The sequence below is a fragment of the Myxine glutinosa genome, chromosome 1 (genome assembly GCF_964187855.1).
Source record: "Myxine glutinosa chromosome 1, kmMyxGlut1.1, whole genome shotgun sequence".
NCBI classification, from domain to species: Eukaryota; Metazoa; Chordata; class Myxini; order Myxiniformes; family Myxinidae; genus Myxine; species Myxine glutinosa.
The window spans coordinates 190,950,319-190,962,861 of record NC_136261.1 but is presented as its reverse complement, the minus strand read 5'-3'; the positions used below and the strand labels follow the sequence as shown (position 1 = coordinate 190,962,861).

The 12,543-nt window shown below is 43.2% G+C and overlaps 1 protein-coding gene across 6 annotated transcripts in view; it reads right to left on the bottom strand.

Annotated features, from left to right (window-relative positions):
• The window catches only part of LOC137432279 (apoptosis-stimulating of p53 protein 1), a 148,399-nt gene that overhangs the window by 63,512 nt on the left and 72,344 nt on the right, over positions 1-12,543 (bottom strand). For 5 of the 6 annotated variants that reach the window (XM_068124080.2, XM_068124088.2, XM_068124098.2 and 2 more), the window contains 5 exons: positions 9,744-9,879; positions 8,744-8,940; positions 4,620-4,775; positions 4,283-4,457; positions 3,510-3,611 (listed from right to left, as the gene is read on the bottom strand). In XM_068124080.2, coding sequence (XP_067980181.2) covers positions 3,510-3,611; positions 4,283-4,457; positions 4,620-4,775; positions 8,744-8,940; positions 9,744-9,879 — 766 coding nt within the window. The remainder of the gene's footprint in view (positions 1-3,509; positions 3,612-4,282; positions 4,458-4,619; positions 4,776-8,743; positions 8,941-9,743; positions 9,880-12,543) is intronic. The other variant, XM_078781484.1, reaches the window with a different exon arrangement.

Below are 12,543 nucleotides of genomic sequence, written 5' to 3'. Positions count from 1 at the left end.
TGTACTGGGTACACCCTTTCACCCATGGGCCTCACTCCCAATTGGCATGGTGTCGACTCCCCCAGGATAACTTTGTACTTTGCCCCACCTGCTACCCTAACCCATTACCTACATCACCCCCTTACTGTGGGTTTGTTTTGATGTACTGGCCACATATTTTGACCCACGGGGCTCAAATTTGTCATGAAGACTGCTCACTGCCCCAGGGCGGTTTTGCACTACAAGCCTCCTCCCCACACTCTTCATACCAACCCCACCACCCCCCTACCATGTGTGTTTACTTCCATATTCAAAGTACAGCTTTCACCCATGGGGCTCACTCACACTTGGCATGAAGAGTGTCCACTCCCCCAGAATGCATTTGCACTATGACCTGCTTTTCCAACAACCTCCAACCCTCCTTCCCACCCCACCTCACTTTCTAGCCTCATGTCCCCTCCCTTCACCAACCCCCTCCATATTCCACCCCCTCCCCCTGATCCCACCCACCTCCCAACCCCACATACTTAGATTTCCCCAGGCGTAGAACGGTTATCTCAGTTACAGTTAGTGTTTATCTATATAATGCAAACAGTCACGTCTGTCCATGCATTCGCCAATCTCTCGTTAAAGGCAGCCGCTTCCCTCGCTGCATTTGAAAAGCTGCCGATTGGTTAGTTTACATTTTCATTTCACTGTTGTTGATGCGGTATAGTCAGTCACTTTATTATCCCTTCCAGTAGTCTTTAAAATCAACATGAACATCTGGCTTAAAGTAGACTTGTTACAGATCTTCATGGAGTAACACAATTAAAACTAGAACAGCACTCGGTAGAGAGCATACCTAGCCAGGCTGAACAGTACGTTTTGTATCCCACCGATAGGCCATAACTGTAGGTCATAACTTTTTGAGATATCATGCTATGTATCGCTTTTAGCTCTATCTCTCAATGGTAAAGAATCACTTATAAGTTAAATAATTTTCGTATCCAAATCCATATTCAGGTTTTCACCAAAATCGAATCGTTTAGTCCTTGTCGCACACACAACCTGTCACCAACTTTCGTCCAAATCCGTCAATAACTTTTAGAGATATCCTGCTATATATCGTGTTTGGCCCTATCTCCCAATGGTGAAGAATCACTTTAAAAATTATACTAGCCGGATAGCGAATCCGGATCTTCACCAAAATCTAATTATTTTGTCCTTGCCACATACACTTCTCCACCAAATTTCGTTTGAATCCGTCCACAACTTTTTGAGATATCTTGTTCACAGACAGACAAACAGACTGACAGGGGTGAAAACATAACCCCAATCCACCTTTGGTGGCGGAGGTAAATAGCTATATTTTGCCCTCTTTTTAGACAAATCCAACCTCCGCCATCCAATGTTGCACCACCATTTTGCGGTGGTCGGTATAAGTAGTTCAGAGCTTTGGCTCTGACTGAAACCAAGAGTTCAACATTATTAACCTTTTTAACAGTATCAATGTCCATGAAGTAATTAAAACCGATATATTAACTTAAGCCTTCCCCATCAATGAGGATGGATACTTTTGCTAGTAAATACATGTCAGATAGTATCCTCCAAAAGGGAATATGCAAGCTAAATTTAGATATGTTTCTCCTTAAATGGTTCAATGGCAAGATAAAAATAATCTTAAAATGCAGACAATAGAGGGGAACCTGTTTTGTGGTTTCAAACTACATGTTTGGCAACAGAAACAAAGTTATGCAAGATGCCTAATATGCATCACAACTTGCCAGACAAAAAGAGGGTAGGGTAAAGAGGGGGAAAAAAGGAAATCGAGGGGAAGAAAACAATAAAAGAGAAAATGAGATGAGAGAAGAGAACGAATGAGGTGAATATGTTTGAATGGGGAAAACGAAAGTAAAAAAAAAAAAAAAGAGGAAATAAAGGGATAAGATGCTTTTGTGGGAAAAAGGGGGGTGGAGGGAAAGAAAAAAAAAAAAAGAAAGAAAATATGGGAAAGGGGAGCAGAAGTAAAAAAGAGGCGGAGAACAGAATGGAAAAAATGTGTTGAATTGTGGTGGTGGAGGTAGGGGGGTGGTGGGGGAAGTAGTGAATCAGAAAGAAAAAGAAAGGGGCATGAAGAAAGGTGAGGGAAGAGAGCAAACGTAGGATGGTATGGAGGGAAGGAGGATAAAGAAGATGAGGGGGGATAGAAAAAAAGTGGCAGCTGGCAATGAAGTAAGGGGAATGCATGGTACGGATAGGGAATGGATAGGGGAAACAAGGGAGATACAAATAGTAGGGTCTGGGGTTTTGGGAGGGGGGGGGGGGGGGGGGGGGGGGGAGAGAGGAGAGGGAGTTAGGGGTGGAATTATGCAAAAAATAAAAAAGACAAGGTGGTCACACGAAGAAAGCGGGAACAGTTTTAATCAGGTGAGAGTCATGAAGAGCAATCCAGACAAGTTATTGAAGGCACCAGCTCTTGTGTTCAAAGCTAAACACCAAGTGGAGCAAAGCTTTTGATGACAAGAGTGATGTTGTTTCAGTTGTTTCAGCTGTTCGCAAGATTCCCATTAGGCAGAATAAAGCAGAAAATTTGTTGATGCGACTCTTTGTAAAGTGTCACACGATGAATATTCAGTGTGATGAACAGCAAGCAAAGCAACAACTAAGTCACAGTTTACTGCAGCCATGATTTGCTGAACCACATCTTGGCAAAACTACAGCATAAAGCCAATGTCTGATCGAATGGAAATGTGACGTGGAAAGTATCACTTTTAATAAATAATCCTGTTAAATCATACATTTTCAATGTTTCAGGAGTAAACGTGGTTTTGGGTTTGTTTCTTGGATGAAGGAAAGGAGTCTACGGTTGTGGAGATTCGGGATTCCTGGTCTTGTAATTGCACGATGTTCCAAACTACATCTGAGAAACTAGCCTGTGCATGTGAGGAACATTGCTTATTACAGAAACCATGGTCAGGAGAGTTTGTCCGCATATACAACCACTCATCACTTTGAGGCAACCGGTAGTGGCTGTGGATAGCCAAACTGGACTTCAATTAGTGGATCAGATTGGTCGTAATAACAGCAGGTCTCAACAACCATGTCAGATTGGACGGCCAGGCTTGTTTATACAAACACGTGAGAATCTTGTGTGGATCAAAGTAGTTACCAAAGCAGTCTCGCTCGAAGTGATGAAAATAGGAGTGATGTAATGCCAAGGCTACATGATCATTACGATGGGTGGGGAGGTTCTCCATTTAGCTACACTCCATGCACCCAAGCAGCTTTGCATGCGATTTAAAAGCCTGCACCAGACGGAGAAATAAACCCAATCAAGGGTCGAGTGAAACGATTTGTCGATGTAAAACCGGCGCCGCACTGCCAAACTGAAATCCCAACAACACGTGTGCAATTTCCAAAGTGGTTCGGTGAAATTGCAAAGTAAAGGATTGCGTTAGCCATAGAGATACCAAGTCTTGATTCGGGTAAATATTAGGGTACGGTAGTCAGGTTTGTGGTAAGTGGGCTGCAAAGCAAGGATGACATACCATGTGCAGCCAAAACTCCTGTCGGAGTGGCCACGGTGTCGGAGCCATCAAGATTCGACTCAGCCCAAGCACCCTTCATGATCGTATACTTATCCGTCTCCTCTGGGGATGAGAGAAGGAGTAATCACTTTCTTAGCCAGCTTATTTACTTATATTCCAAACGACTTGAACACAAACACGCAGTTGCAGGTTATTTGACACAAGGGACTATTGATACAATTTTATATATCCAAAACAATAATTGTCCTCTACCCCCACACAACACCCCTTCCAGACCCTGTAATTCTTTATATATCATCGCCAATCTTCAATCAACGCAAAATTTAAATGGAGGGATATACCAGGCTTTGCCAAGACTAGCGTTCGTCTGCTTCAGTTGACATTTCTAAAGACAGGTTGTAAGCTACAGCTGACATTTCGGATGTGAGGTATTCATCAAAGCTAGAGCTCCGATGGGTTAATGCCCGGAATGTCCACAGTGCTTTGCTTCCCATGGCAGTTAGCATACCTTTGTCAACTTTAAGTCATTAAAAGCCATCACCAATGTGAAACCGGTCCCAGATGCTACTGTGAGGCCTAGTGATGCCTCAATCACCAGTGATATATTGGCTTTGAAACTTATTAAGCCCAACAATATTTTTAATTGACAGCTACATGGGTTATTGCTGCCCTGGAAAGGACCTCAACTATCCAGAATACCATTCCAATCTGCAATAAAATGAATATATCCAGTGTATGAAAAGCATACAAAATAATTTACTCTCAACACCCACCTTGTTTTCCATTGCCGTTGCCAACACCAGATTGTGTAACCAATTGCTGCTTGTTTGGGTAGGCCTTATAAGCAGTCGATTCTGGCCCATCGGGTCTTACGTTGGTTTGAAATGGACCCACGGTGGCGATACGTGTGCCAAGCAATCTTGAGGGGTCAGAAGCTGACCCGGGATCCTGGGTGTTGGTATAGCAAACGGTGGTTAGCAAAAGGATAGACAAGACAATATTGCAATGTTTTTGGTCGTTTCCATGATCGATTGTTTAATAGGTAGATGTACACATCCCGAACACTCCACTTACACCTTTTAAAAGAGCATCACTTTTCCCTCTCCTCACCCCAGCTGTCAAGGCAGCTTTCTTGCGCAGCATCTGTTGCCGAAGTTCCCCAACGCGGCGCGCCATCTCTGCAGTTTCACCATTCCTGTGCTGCTGTGGTTGCTGCTGCTGCTGCTGCTGCTGCTGCTGCTGCTGCTGCGAAACACGATTTCGCATCTGGGTCAAACAGACACAAACGTCCCAGATTAGTCATGGATTTGAAAAAGAATACGACCCACCCAACCCCAAATGATTTAAAAAAATTAGTTCTTAACCTATTTTCAAAACAAGGTAATTTTTCTGATTTTAAGTATTTTTGTTCCAAGTAGCCAACGTTTGTCTGTGCAAATCGTCATTTTATAACAACTGTGACTCCCTCCTCCCCTGAGGAAAAAAAAACTGTTGAATGGCTGCACAAAAATAACAGCATTTGCTGCATGAGCTTACGCATGCTGCCAAATCTATTTCACCAAATATAAAAAAACTAGAAAGCATCTCAAAATGAAAAGCTTGTCCTCATCTGCTTTGTACTCAAACTTTGTAGTCAATCCTGTGGACTTGCATTCTCCTCCTAAAAGGCAAATCCAACAGGAGGTAACCTCCGATCATTCCACAAAGCCTGCACCAAGTGTGCGTCTACTCTCATGAGAGCCAGACAACATTATGTGTTTAATCTGAAGAATGAGCTTTTAAACTTGTCTCCCTCATCTAAAAGCTGTTGGTGCCTTATCAAGTCAGTCTCTGGTGTATGCCTCCCCCCCCCCCTTTCACCCATTTCAAATGGCACCACAGCCGACTGCTTGTCACAAGGCCGAATTCCTCAATTCTGTTTTTGCTTCAAAATATTGCATCCCCAACCACTCTCTCTCTGTACCGATCCTTCCCAGTCATACCCAACTGCTCCTGGATTATGTGTCTTTTGCACCTGAGAAGATGGAAAGGTTTCTGGCAAACCTCGACTCCAACTTTGCAACTGGACCGGACGGCATCAGCTGACGGATCCTACAAACCTGCTATGCTGCTCTTGCACTTCCTCCCTCTCTGCCCTCTTCACCCTTCACCCTTTTCTCCAACAGCATCATGTGAGGTTTGTGATGTGAAAGGAACAGGCCTTGTGCCTCAGCCTCATCATAGCCTCAGCCAATCATTTTGAGATCGCAAATGAAATGTGTATTAAAAAAAACTACCAACTATAGGTTTAAGGACTTGCTTACCCCCTTGAGAAGTGATTGAATGATATTTCAAGTGTTAGCCCTTCATTAGAGAAAAAAAAAAAAAAAAAGGGAAAAAAGAAAGAAAAGAAAAGGGGCATCCTGCATTCGTTGCTGACTGCATGAAGGACGAATGCTCGAAGCATCACGCACACCTCATTTTCCAGTGGTAAACACACTTATTAACTTCAATTTACAAAAATGATTGCTCGTCTTGTCTCTGTCGATGCAGACCAACGGTAGCCTTCACAGATATTAGTATTGCATTGTAAAATTGATCTCATGTCAGCTAGTGTTAGCATCAATAACTACCTGTGATCCTTTCTATCTTCTTCACATTCAAGTATGACACATATATATATATATATATATATATATATATATATATATATATATATATATATATATATATATATATATATATATATATATATATATATATATATATATATATATACACGTTTCTCACCATGCCTATATCAGTAGGTTAACCTTTCAACACATTTCCTTTCTTTTTCTTGGTCAGTTTTAACAAATTCCTCTGTGTTCATTCAAAATACAGACTTGGCATTTAATATGGAATATTTTTTTTGTGGGGGTGAACTTACTTTTCAAGATGTCTTAGAACCAAAAGTTCATTGGAATTATGTTGAAATTGTTCTAGATTTTGTTAATGTGACCTTTAAAAGAAACAAAAACCACATTTGACATTTCGAAACAAATAAATTGATCCTTGAAAGTGATGTAAACTGATATCAAACTCAATTCATGGACAGTACTGTGTTAAACTTCTGTACGTTTTCCAGAAGTATCTCTTTATTTTGCACATTAGCCAATTTTCTTTTTAACAAAAACAAAAGTTAAATTACGACTGGGGTTACGGACAGTAAAATTACAGTTCAGTACTTCGTGTAACCCCCACGAGCATTCAGGAGAGCACGTACACGTTGAGGCATGCTGTTCACGAGATTTGCCAAGGTTTGGACAGGAATCGCTTGCCATGCAGTAACAATAGCCTGCTGCAATTCACGCACAGAGGTCGGCTGCTGGTCCAAGTGGTCGATTTGACGCATTAATTCTGCCCACAAGTTCTCTATCGGATTCATATCCGGGGACATGGCAGGCCACTCCATATGCTCTACACCACGATCAGCAAGAAAGTGTTGGATCATGCGAGCACGATGAGGCGGTGCATTGTCATCTTGGAAGACAAAGTTTCCTCGAATGGCTGCACGAGCAAATGGAAGCAATGTTTCTTCCAGAATGGCCCTGTACTTGAACTGGTTCAGGTTTCCATTCAGAACAACCAGGTCAGTTTTGCCCCCTGCATGAAAAGCAGCCCAAACGGTCACCCCACCACCTCCAGCTTGGATTCTTGGCACTATACAATCTTTGTTATAGGCTTCATGCACTTGTCTGCGCACTCGGACGCGGCCATCCTGACGATAGACCAGAAATCTAGACTCGTCACTGAAGATCACGTGATTCCAGTGTCCTGGCTGCCATTGACGGTGCTCTCTGGCCCACTGCAATCGGCGCTGGCGGTGTTGTCTGGTCAGGCGTGGCTTTCTCAGGGGACGCCTGGCACGATAGCCTGCTTGAACCAGTCGTTGGTTGACTAGCCTTCTGGATACAGGCACATTTGTCAGTTGCTGCCACTCAGCCCTAAGCCGATTAGCTGACTTGGTACGGCCATTGCGGACTAACCGGTGCAGCTGGCGATCATCCCTCCTTGTGGTTCTGCGGGGACGTCCTGGCCTCGGTATTGGAGTACGGACACCCCTCTGAGCATTTCGTTTCAGGATCTTTGACACCTGACCTTGAGTGATGCCATACTGCCGAGCAATAGCACGCTGTTTCATGCCGTAATTTCGTAAAGCCACCACTCCATGACAAACAGCATTGTCGAGTTGACGGACCATCTCCAGAGGAAGCAGCAATAACTTTTGGAGACGTGCAGCAGTTGTTTTCCACTAATACAGAACGCAACAACCCTTGTATACCCGACTGTGAAGCCAATCATCAAATGCACCTGTCCGTACATTTTGCCATGCCACCTGTGATATAATCCTGTTGTTGACTTCTTGCTGCGACAGACAATCAGTGACATGGTTCTTTTAACAAATAAATCACCAAAGTGTAAAAGAAACTCACCAGATTGATATACTGAGTTAAGAAAGTAAACCCAAGTCAAGAAAAAAAAAAATTCCATATTAAATGCTAAGTCTGTATTACAATGCCGCAAGTACACCATTGTTATCACAAAGAGAAGAAAGCATTTTAAACAAGAGCAAGAATTGCTTTGCAATACATGTCCCCTACCAAGTTTCAGTTCAATATCAGGAAACACCACATCCCTTTATTTGGGCGGTGTATAATGCCGCGTTCGATGCTGAAAATAATAAAAATAACGCGATGAACATACACGAAGCAAAAGCATTTGTATGGCTTATGTGCATATATAATACATCGTGGTTATATACCTGGGATCATTCCAATTTAACTGGGCCATGGACTAGCACTCAAGCCTAAGGCCTGAAGGTCTATACTGCTTCATGGAATTGCGGCGCATGATTTTCATTGGGGGGTGGTGTCATGCATTTGTCCAGTCAATGGGTGTAAAGCAGTGGGGGTGGAGTCAGGGCAGCTTAAAACTGAGCTTTGTATAATATGCGATATTTTCTAAGTTCAAAAAGGGCATAACTCTGTGAAAATTGGGGAAATGCCCTGCAACTCAAACATGTTCTGTAACTTATCATAATAAAGCCACACACTAAGTTTCAGTTGAGCATGTAAAAGGGTAAGGGCGGGAAGTCTGGAAAACCACAAGTGGGACGGACAGACAGACAGACGGTTAGCAAACATGAAATCCCCTCCGGTGAAACCAGTCGGGGACTAAAAATAATAATGATGAAGCATTGCTTAGCATCAGACCTGCAGCTCTCGATACAGCCTGTCAAGGTCAAGCACAGCAGAGGCCAGCTGTCGTCCGAGTCCCAGTTGATGGCCATCGGGTCTGCCACTCCTTACACTTTCTAGCTGCTTCGTCAGCTCATCAACCCGTGTGACAGCTGCAGCCAACTCACGCTGCTTCTCAGCGAGGAACCCATTCATTGTTGAAAGTTCTGCGACTAAAGGTGATAAACATGCTAAAATTGAGGTTCATGATCAGCATTGACTATTGAGATGTTGTGATTTTAGCTAGGATGGATTCTAGGATCACAATGCAGCATTTCATAATACGGTAAGGGGGTGTTGCAAAATAAATGATAGTTTTTTTCCCCAAAGATGAAAATAAGTTTCAATCGGATGAAAATCGAACCAAAGGCTTAATTTCATTCAAAAATGAAAAATTCACGTTTAATACGTGTCAATATGTCCACCATTAGCTTCAGAAACCATTTGAAGTCGACTTTTAAAAGATTTCAGCAAAGACACGAACATTAGTCGCAAATATGACGGAGGCAACACGCAGGCAACGTGCGCGACACGTCATGATGACGCACGCAAAATTTGAATTCAAAAATCGCGGACATGTGGTCAATACAATCTGGGGAGAAAAGTATCATTTATTTTGCAACACCCTATATGTCAATATGGCATCTCTCAACTTTAGGTTGGTGACCCTACTTGCTATACAAACTCTTAAACCCACCCCACCTCCCTTCTACATCACCCATACAAGGATCTGTACTCGAGAACAATATCCCTTTCTTCCTAATTTATGCCCACCACAACCATATCATCCTCCTCCAATACTTCGCCATAATCTTCTTCCCCTACATCATCATACTTATCCATCATCATCATAATAATCCTCCACCATCACATTCATAATACTCTACCTCAGCATCATCATTCACATCAACATCATAATCCTCCACCATCATAGCATCGTCCTGTACTACCAGCATGCATGTAGTGCTGAACCCACGCAAGTTGTGGTTCAAAACTTTGGGGTGTTCTGGAAGTCCACGCATGCTCCGCAAATTTCTGATCTTGGTCTCCTGGCTTTCCACCCTCTCTCTCAACTGCTGCAGCCTCTGAGCTTCCGTGATCACAGCGAGATCCTGTCACACATCCAAAAAAGCAATTCTCTACGTTTACATTCACAAGCATCCATTGATGGAAACTATCAATATCTGTCTGGGTTACGTTCACACCTCGATGGATTGCTCGCCCATGGTGGATGTAAACACATCCTTTTACCAAAAAGTACCATAGCTTTAAAACAGCTTGCAAGCCAATCAATCCTTCAGCAGAAAACATTAAAAATGCAGTCATCTGCAAGAAAGATACCTTCAGAGCAGTCAAGACCATAATTTACTTTTCTCTACCAAATCTGATGATATAAATATCAAGCAAATTTTAAGTTACAGCATATTTTCTCTGATTGGGACATTTTCTCTGATCTCCTCCCCATAAAATGAATCAAAGGTATTAATTAAGGTTGGATTGAAGAGGTTACAATCACACACTAGGATACCCTCCGCTCGTCTATGAACACTCACCACCATCCCCCATGTCTGATATATTATGCCCCTTGCTCCAGTCCATCACCGATCTCACTCACTTTCCCATACCCACCTCTGTTCTCTTTTACCATTGCTGACCACACTCCCCTCCAACTCATTTATTTATATCACTCATGTGCAGTCTTTATCTCCCTGGTCTCCTTTGATCTGTCAGCCTGTGAACCTACTGTCCTCGGTCATTCAGCTCCATGAGTTTACATTTCTCGATAGAAGAAATCTCACACACACACACACACACACACACACACACACACACACACACACACACACACACACACACACACACACACACACACACACACACACACACACACACACACACACACACACACACACACACACACACACACAACCACCGAGTTTGGGGAAGTGCTGTCACTTCTGGGTACAAGCAACATCGCAACAATGACACCACTTTTCTGACCGCACGTAACGGGGCATTTCCCTAGGGGGAATTTCCTCCTCCCCATGGATGCCAGCCTAATCTTTGGATAAGGATAATGTTGTGTAATGGGCACAGGTGACGCAAACGAGGTACCCAAGCAATTGGTCCACATATACCAATCCACCTGTCTGGGAAGAAATAATTGAAGAACCATCGCACAATCGAAGAATAGTGGCAGGGAGCCACGTCTTGCTGGTACAAGGTGATATGAGAAAGATTTCATCATGATGATTTCGGAACCAAATGCGGTAATTGTGGTGGTTGACTTCATGATCGACGTATAATTTGTTTTTTACTTGAAAGTTGTGGGTTTCGATGTGTAAATAAAGGTGGGAAAAGTCTGATGTGCAGACTGCAATTTAATTCCAGGCCACAAGGCAACAAAAGGTGAAAATGTTGAAAGGGGGTGTGGAATCCTGATATACACTGTGTATGTATGTATATATATATATATATATATATATATATATATATATATATATATATACTCAAAGGCAAAAGTTATTGTGACACACAAACAACAAACAGAATCAGTGTTAAACTTTTACTGCCGCGAATGAAATGTTATTACATGGAAAGACAAATGTTTCAAGGTATGGTAACGATCAACAGTCCATAAGAACAGCACACCTGGCATATGCAAATGAACCACAACACAAGAGGGGGTTCACAAGCAAGTTCACACGGTCAGTAGCGAGTGTGTCCACCTTGTGCATTGATGCAGGCCTGGCACCTTCGCCTCATTGAGGCCACTAAACGTCGATGAAAGTCCTGGGGAAGATCATTCCATATCCGAGGAAGGATTTGGCGGAGTTCCTGCAGCGTTGTTGGGGGGGATTCGGATGACGTCGTAAACGTCGCTCCATTTCATCCCAGACGTGTTCAATTGGTGACAAATTAGGGGATCTTGCGGCCCAGGGTAACACATTAACATTGTTCTGATTAAGATACAGCTGTACAACTCGAGCAACGTGTGGTCTGCTCCACTGGAGACGTCGACGTCGATGTTCTGGCGTTAGAATTGGCCGTCGGGCTGGGCGTCTTGCAAGGATGCCGTAGACGCGTGGACGTCGTCGAACTGTTCTCGCAGATGCACCTCTGTTGCCAGGTATGGTACGGGCTGCAAGGGTTGCTGGCTGGAACCTGTATCGGAGGTGCGTGGTTCGAATGCATCGGTCTTGACATGGCGTCGTTACTGGTGGGCGGCCACTACAGGGACGGTCTATAACTTGATTGTTTTGCTGAAAACGTCGCCATAAGTGCCAAATGGTGTTTCTATGGACGTTGTATCGACGAGCAACGTCACGCTGCGAGGTACCAGACTGAAGCATACCTATAGCTCTCCATCAGTCATTTTCCCCGAGGCATGGCATGTCGAACTTGTTCCAGAATGATGAATAGAGGTGTTTTTCTGACTTCTGCACTTCTTAAGACTGCATTGAGTGGAAATGATAAGCGTCTGGTTGTCTGGCCTTTTGAAGTGAACATTGCTGGCCATTTTTCTCGAATTTGTCATGCTTCTTGCAAATTTCGTGCAATTCGAACAACAACTGCTTGGTTGCGTTTCTTCGACCATTTTAACAAACTCTTTCTCTGGTTCAAATCCAAAAATTCATTCACAAGATTACCAATGAAAATATTCCATGTCACAATAACTTTTGCCTCTGAGTACCGTAAAATTCGGACTATTAGCCGCAACTTTTTCCCTCAACTTTGACCTCTGCGGCTAAAATAACGATGCGGCTTGTTTATGG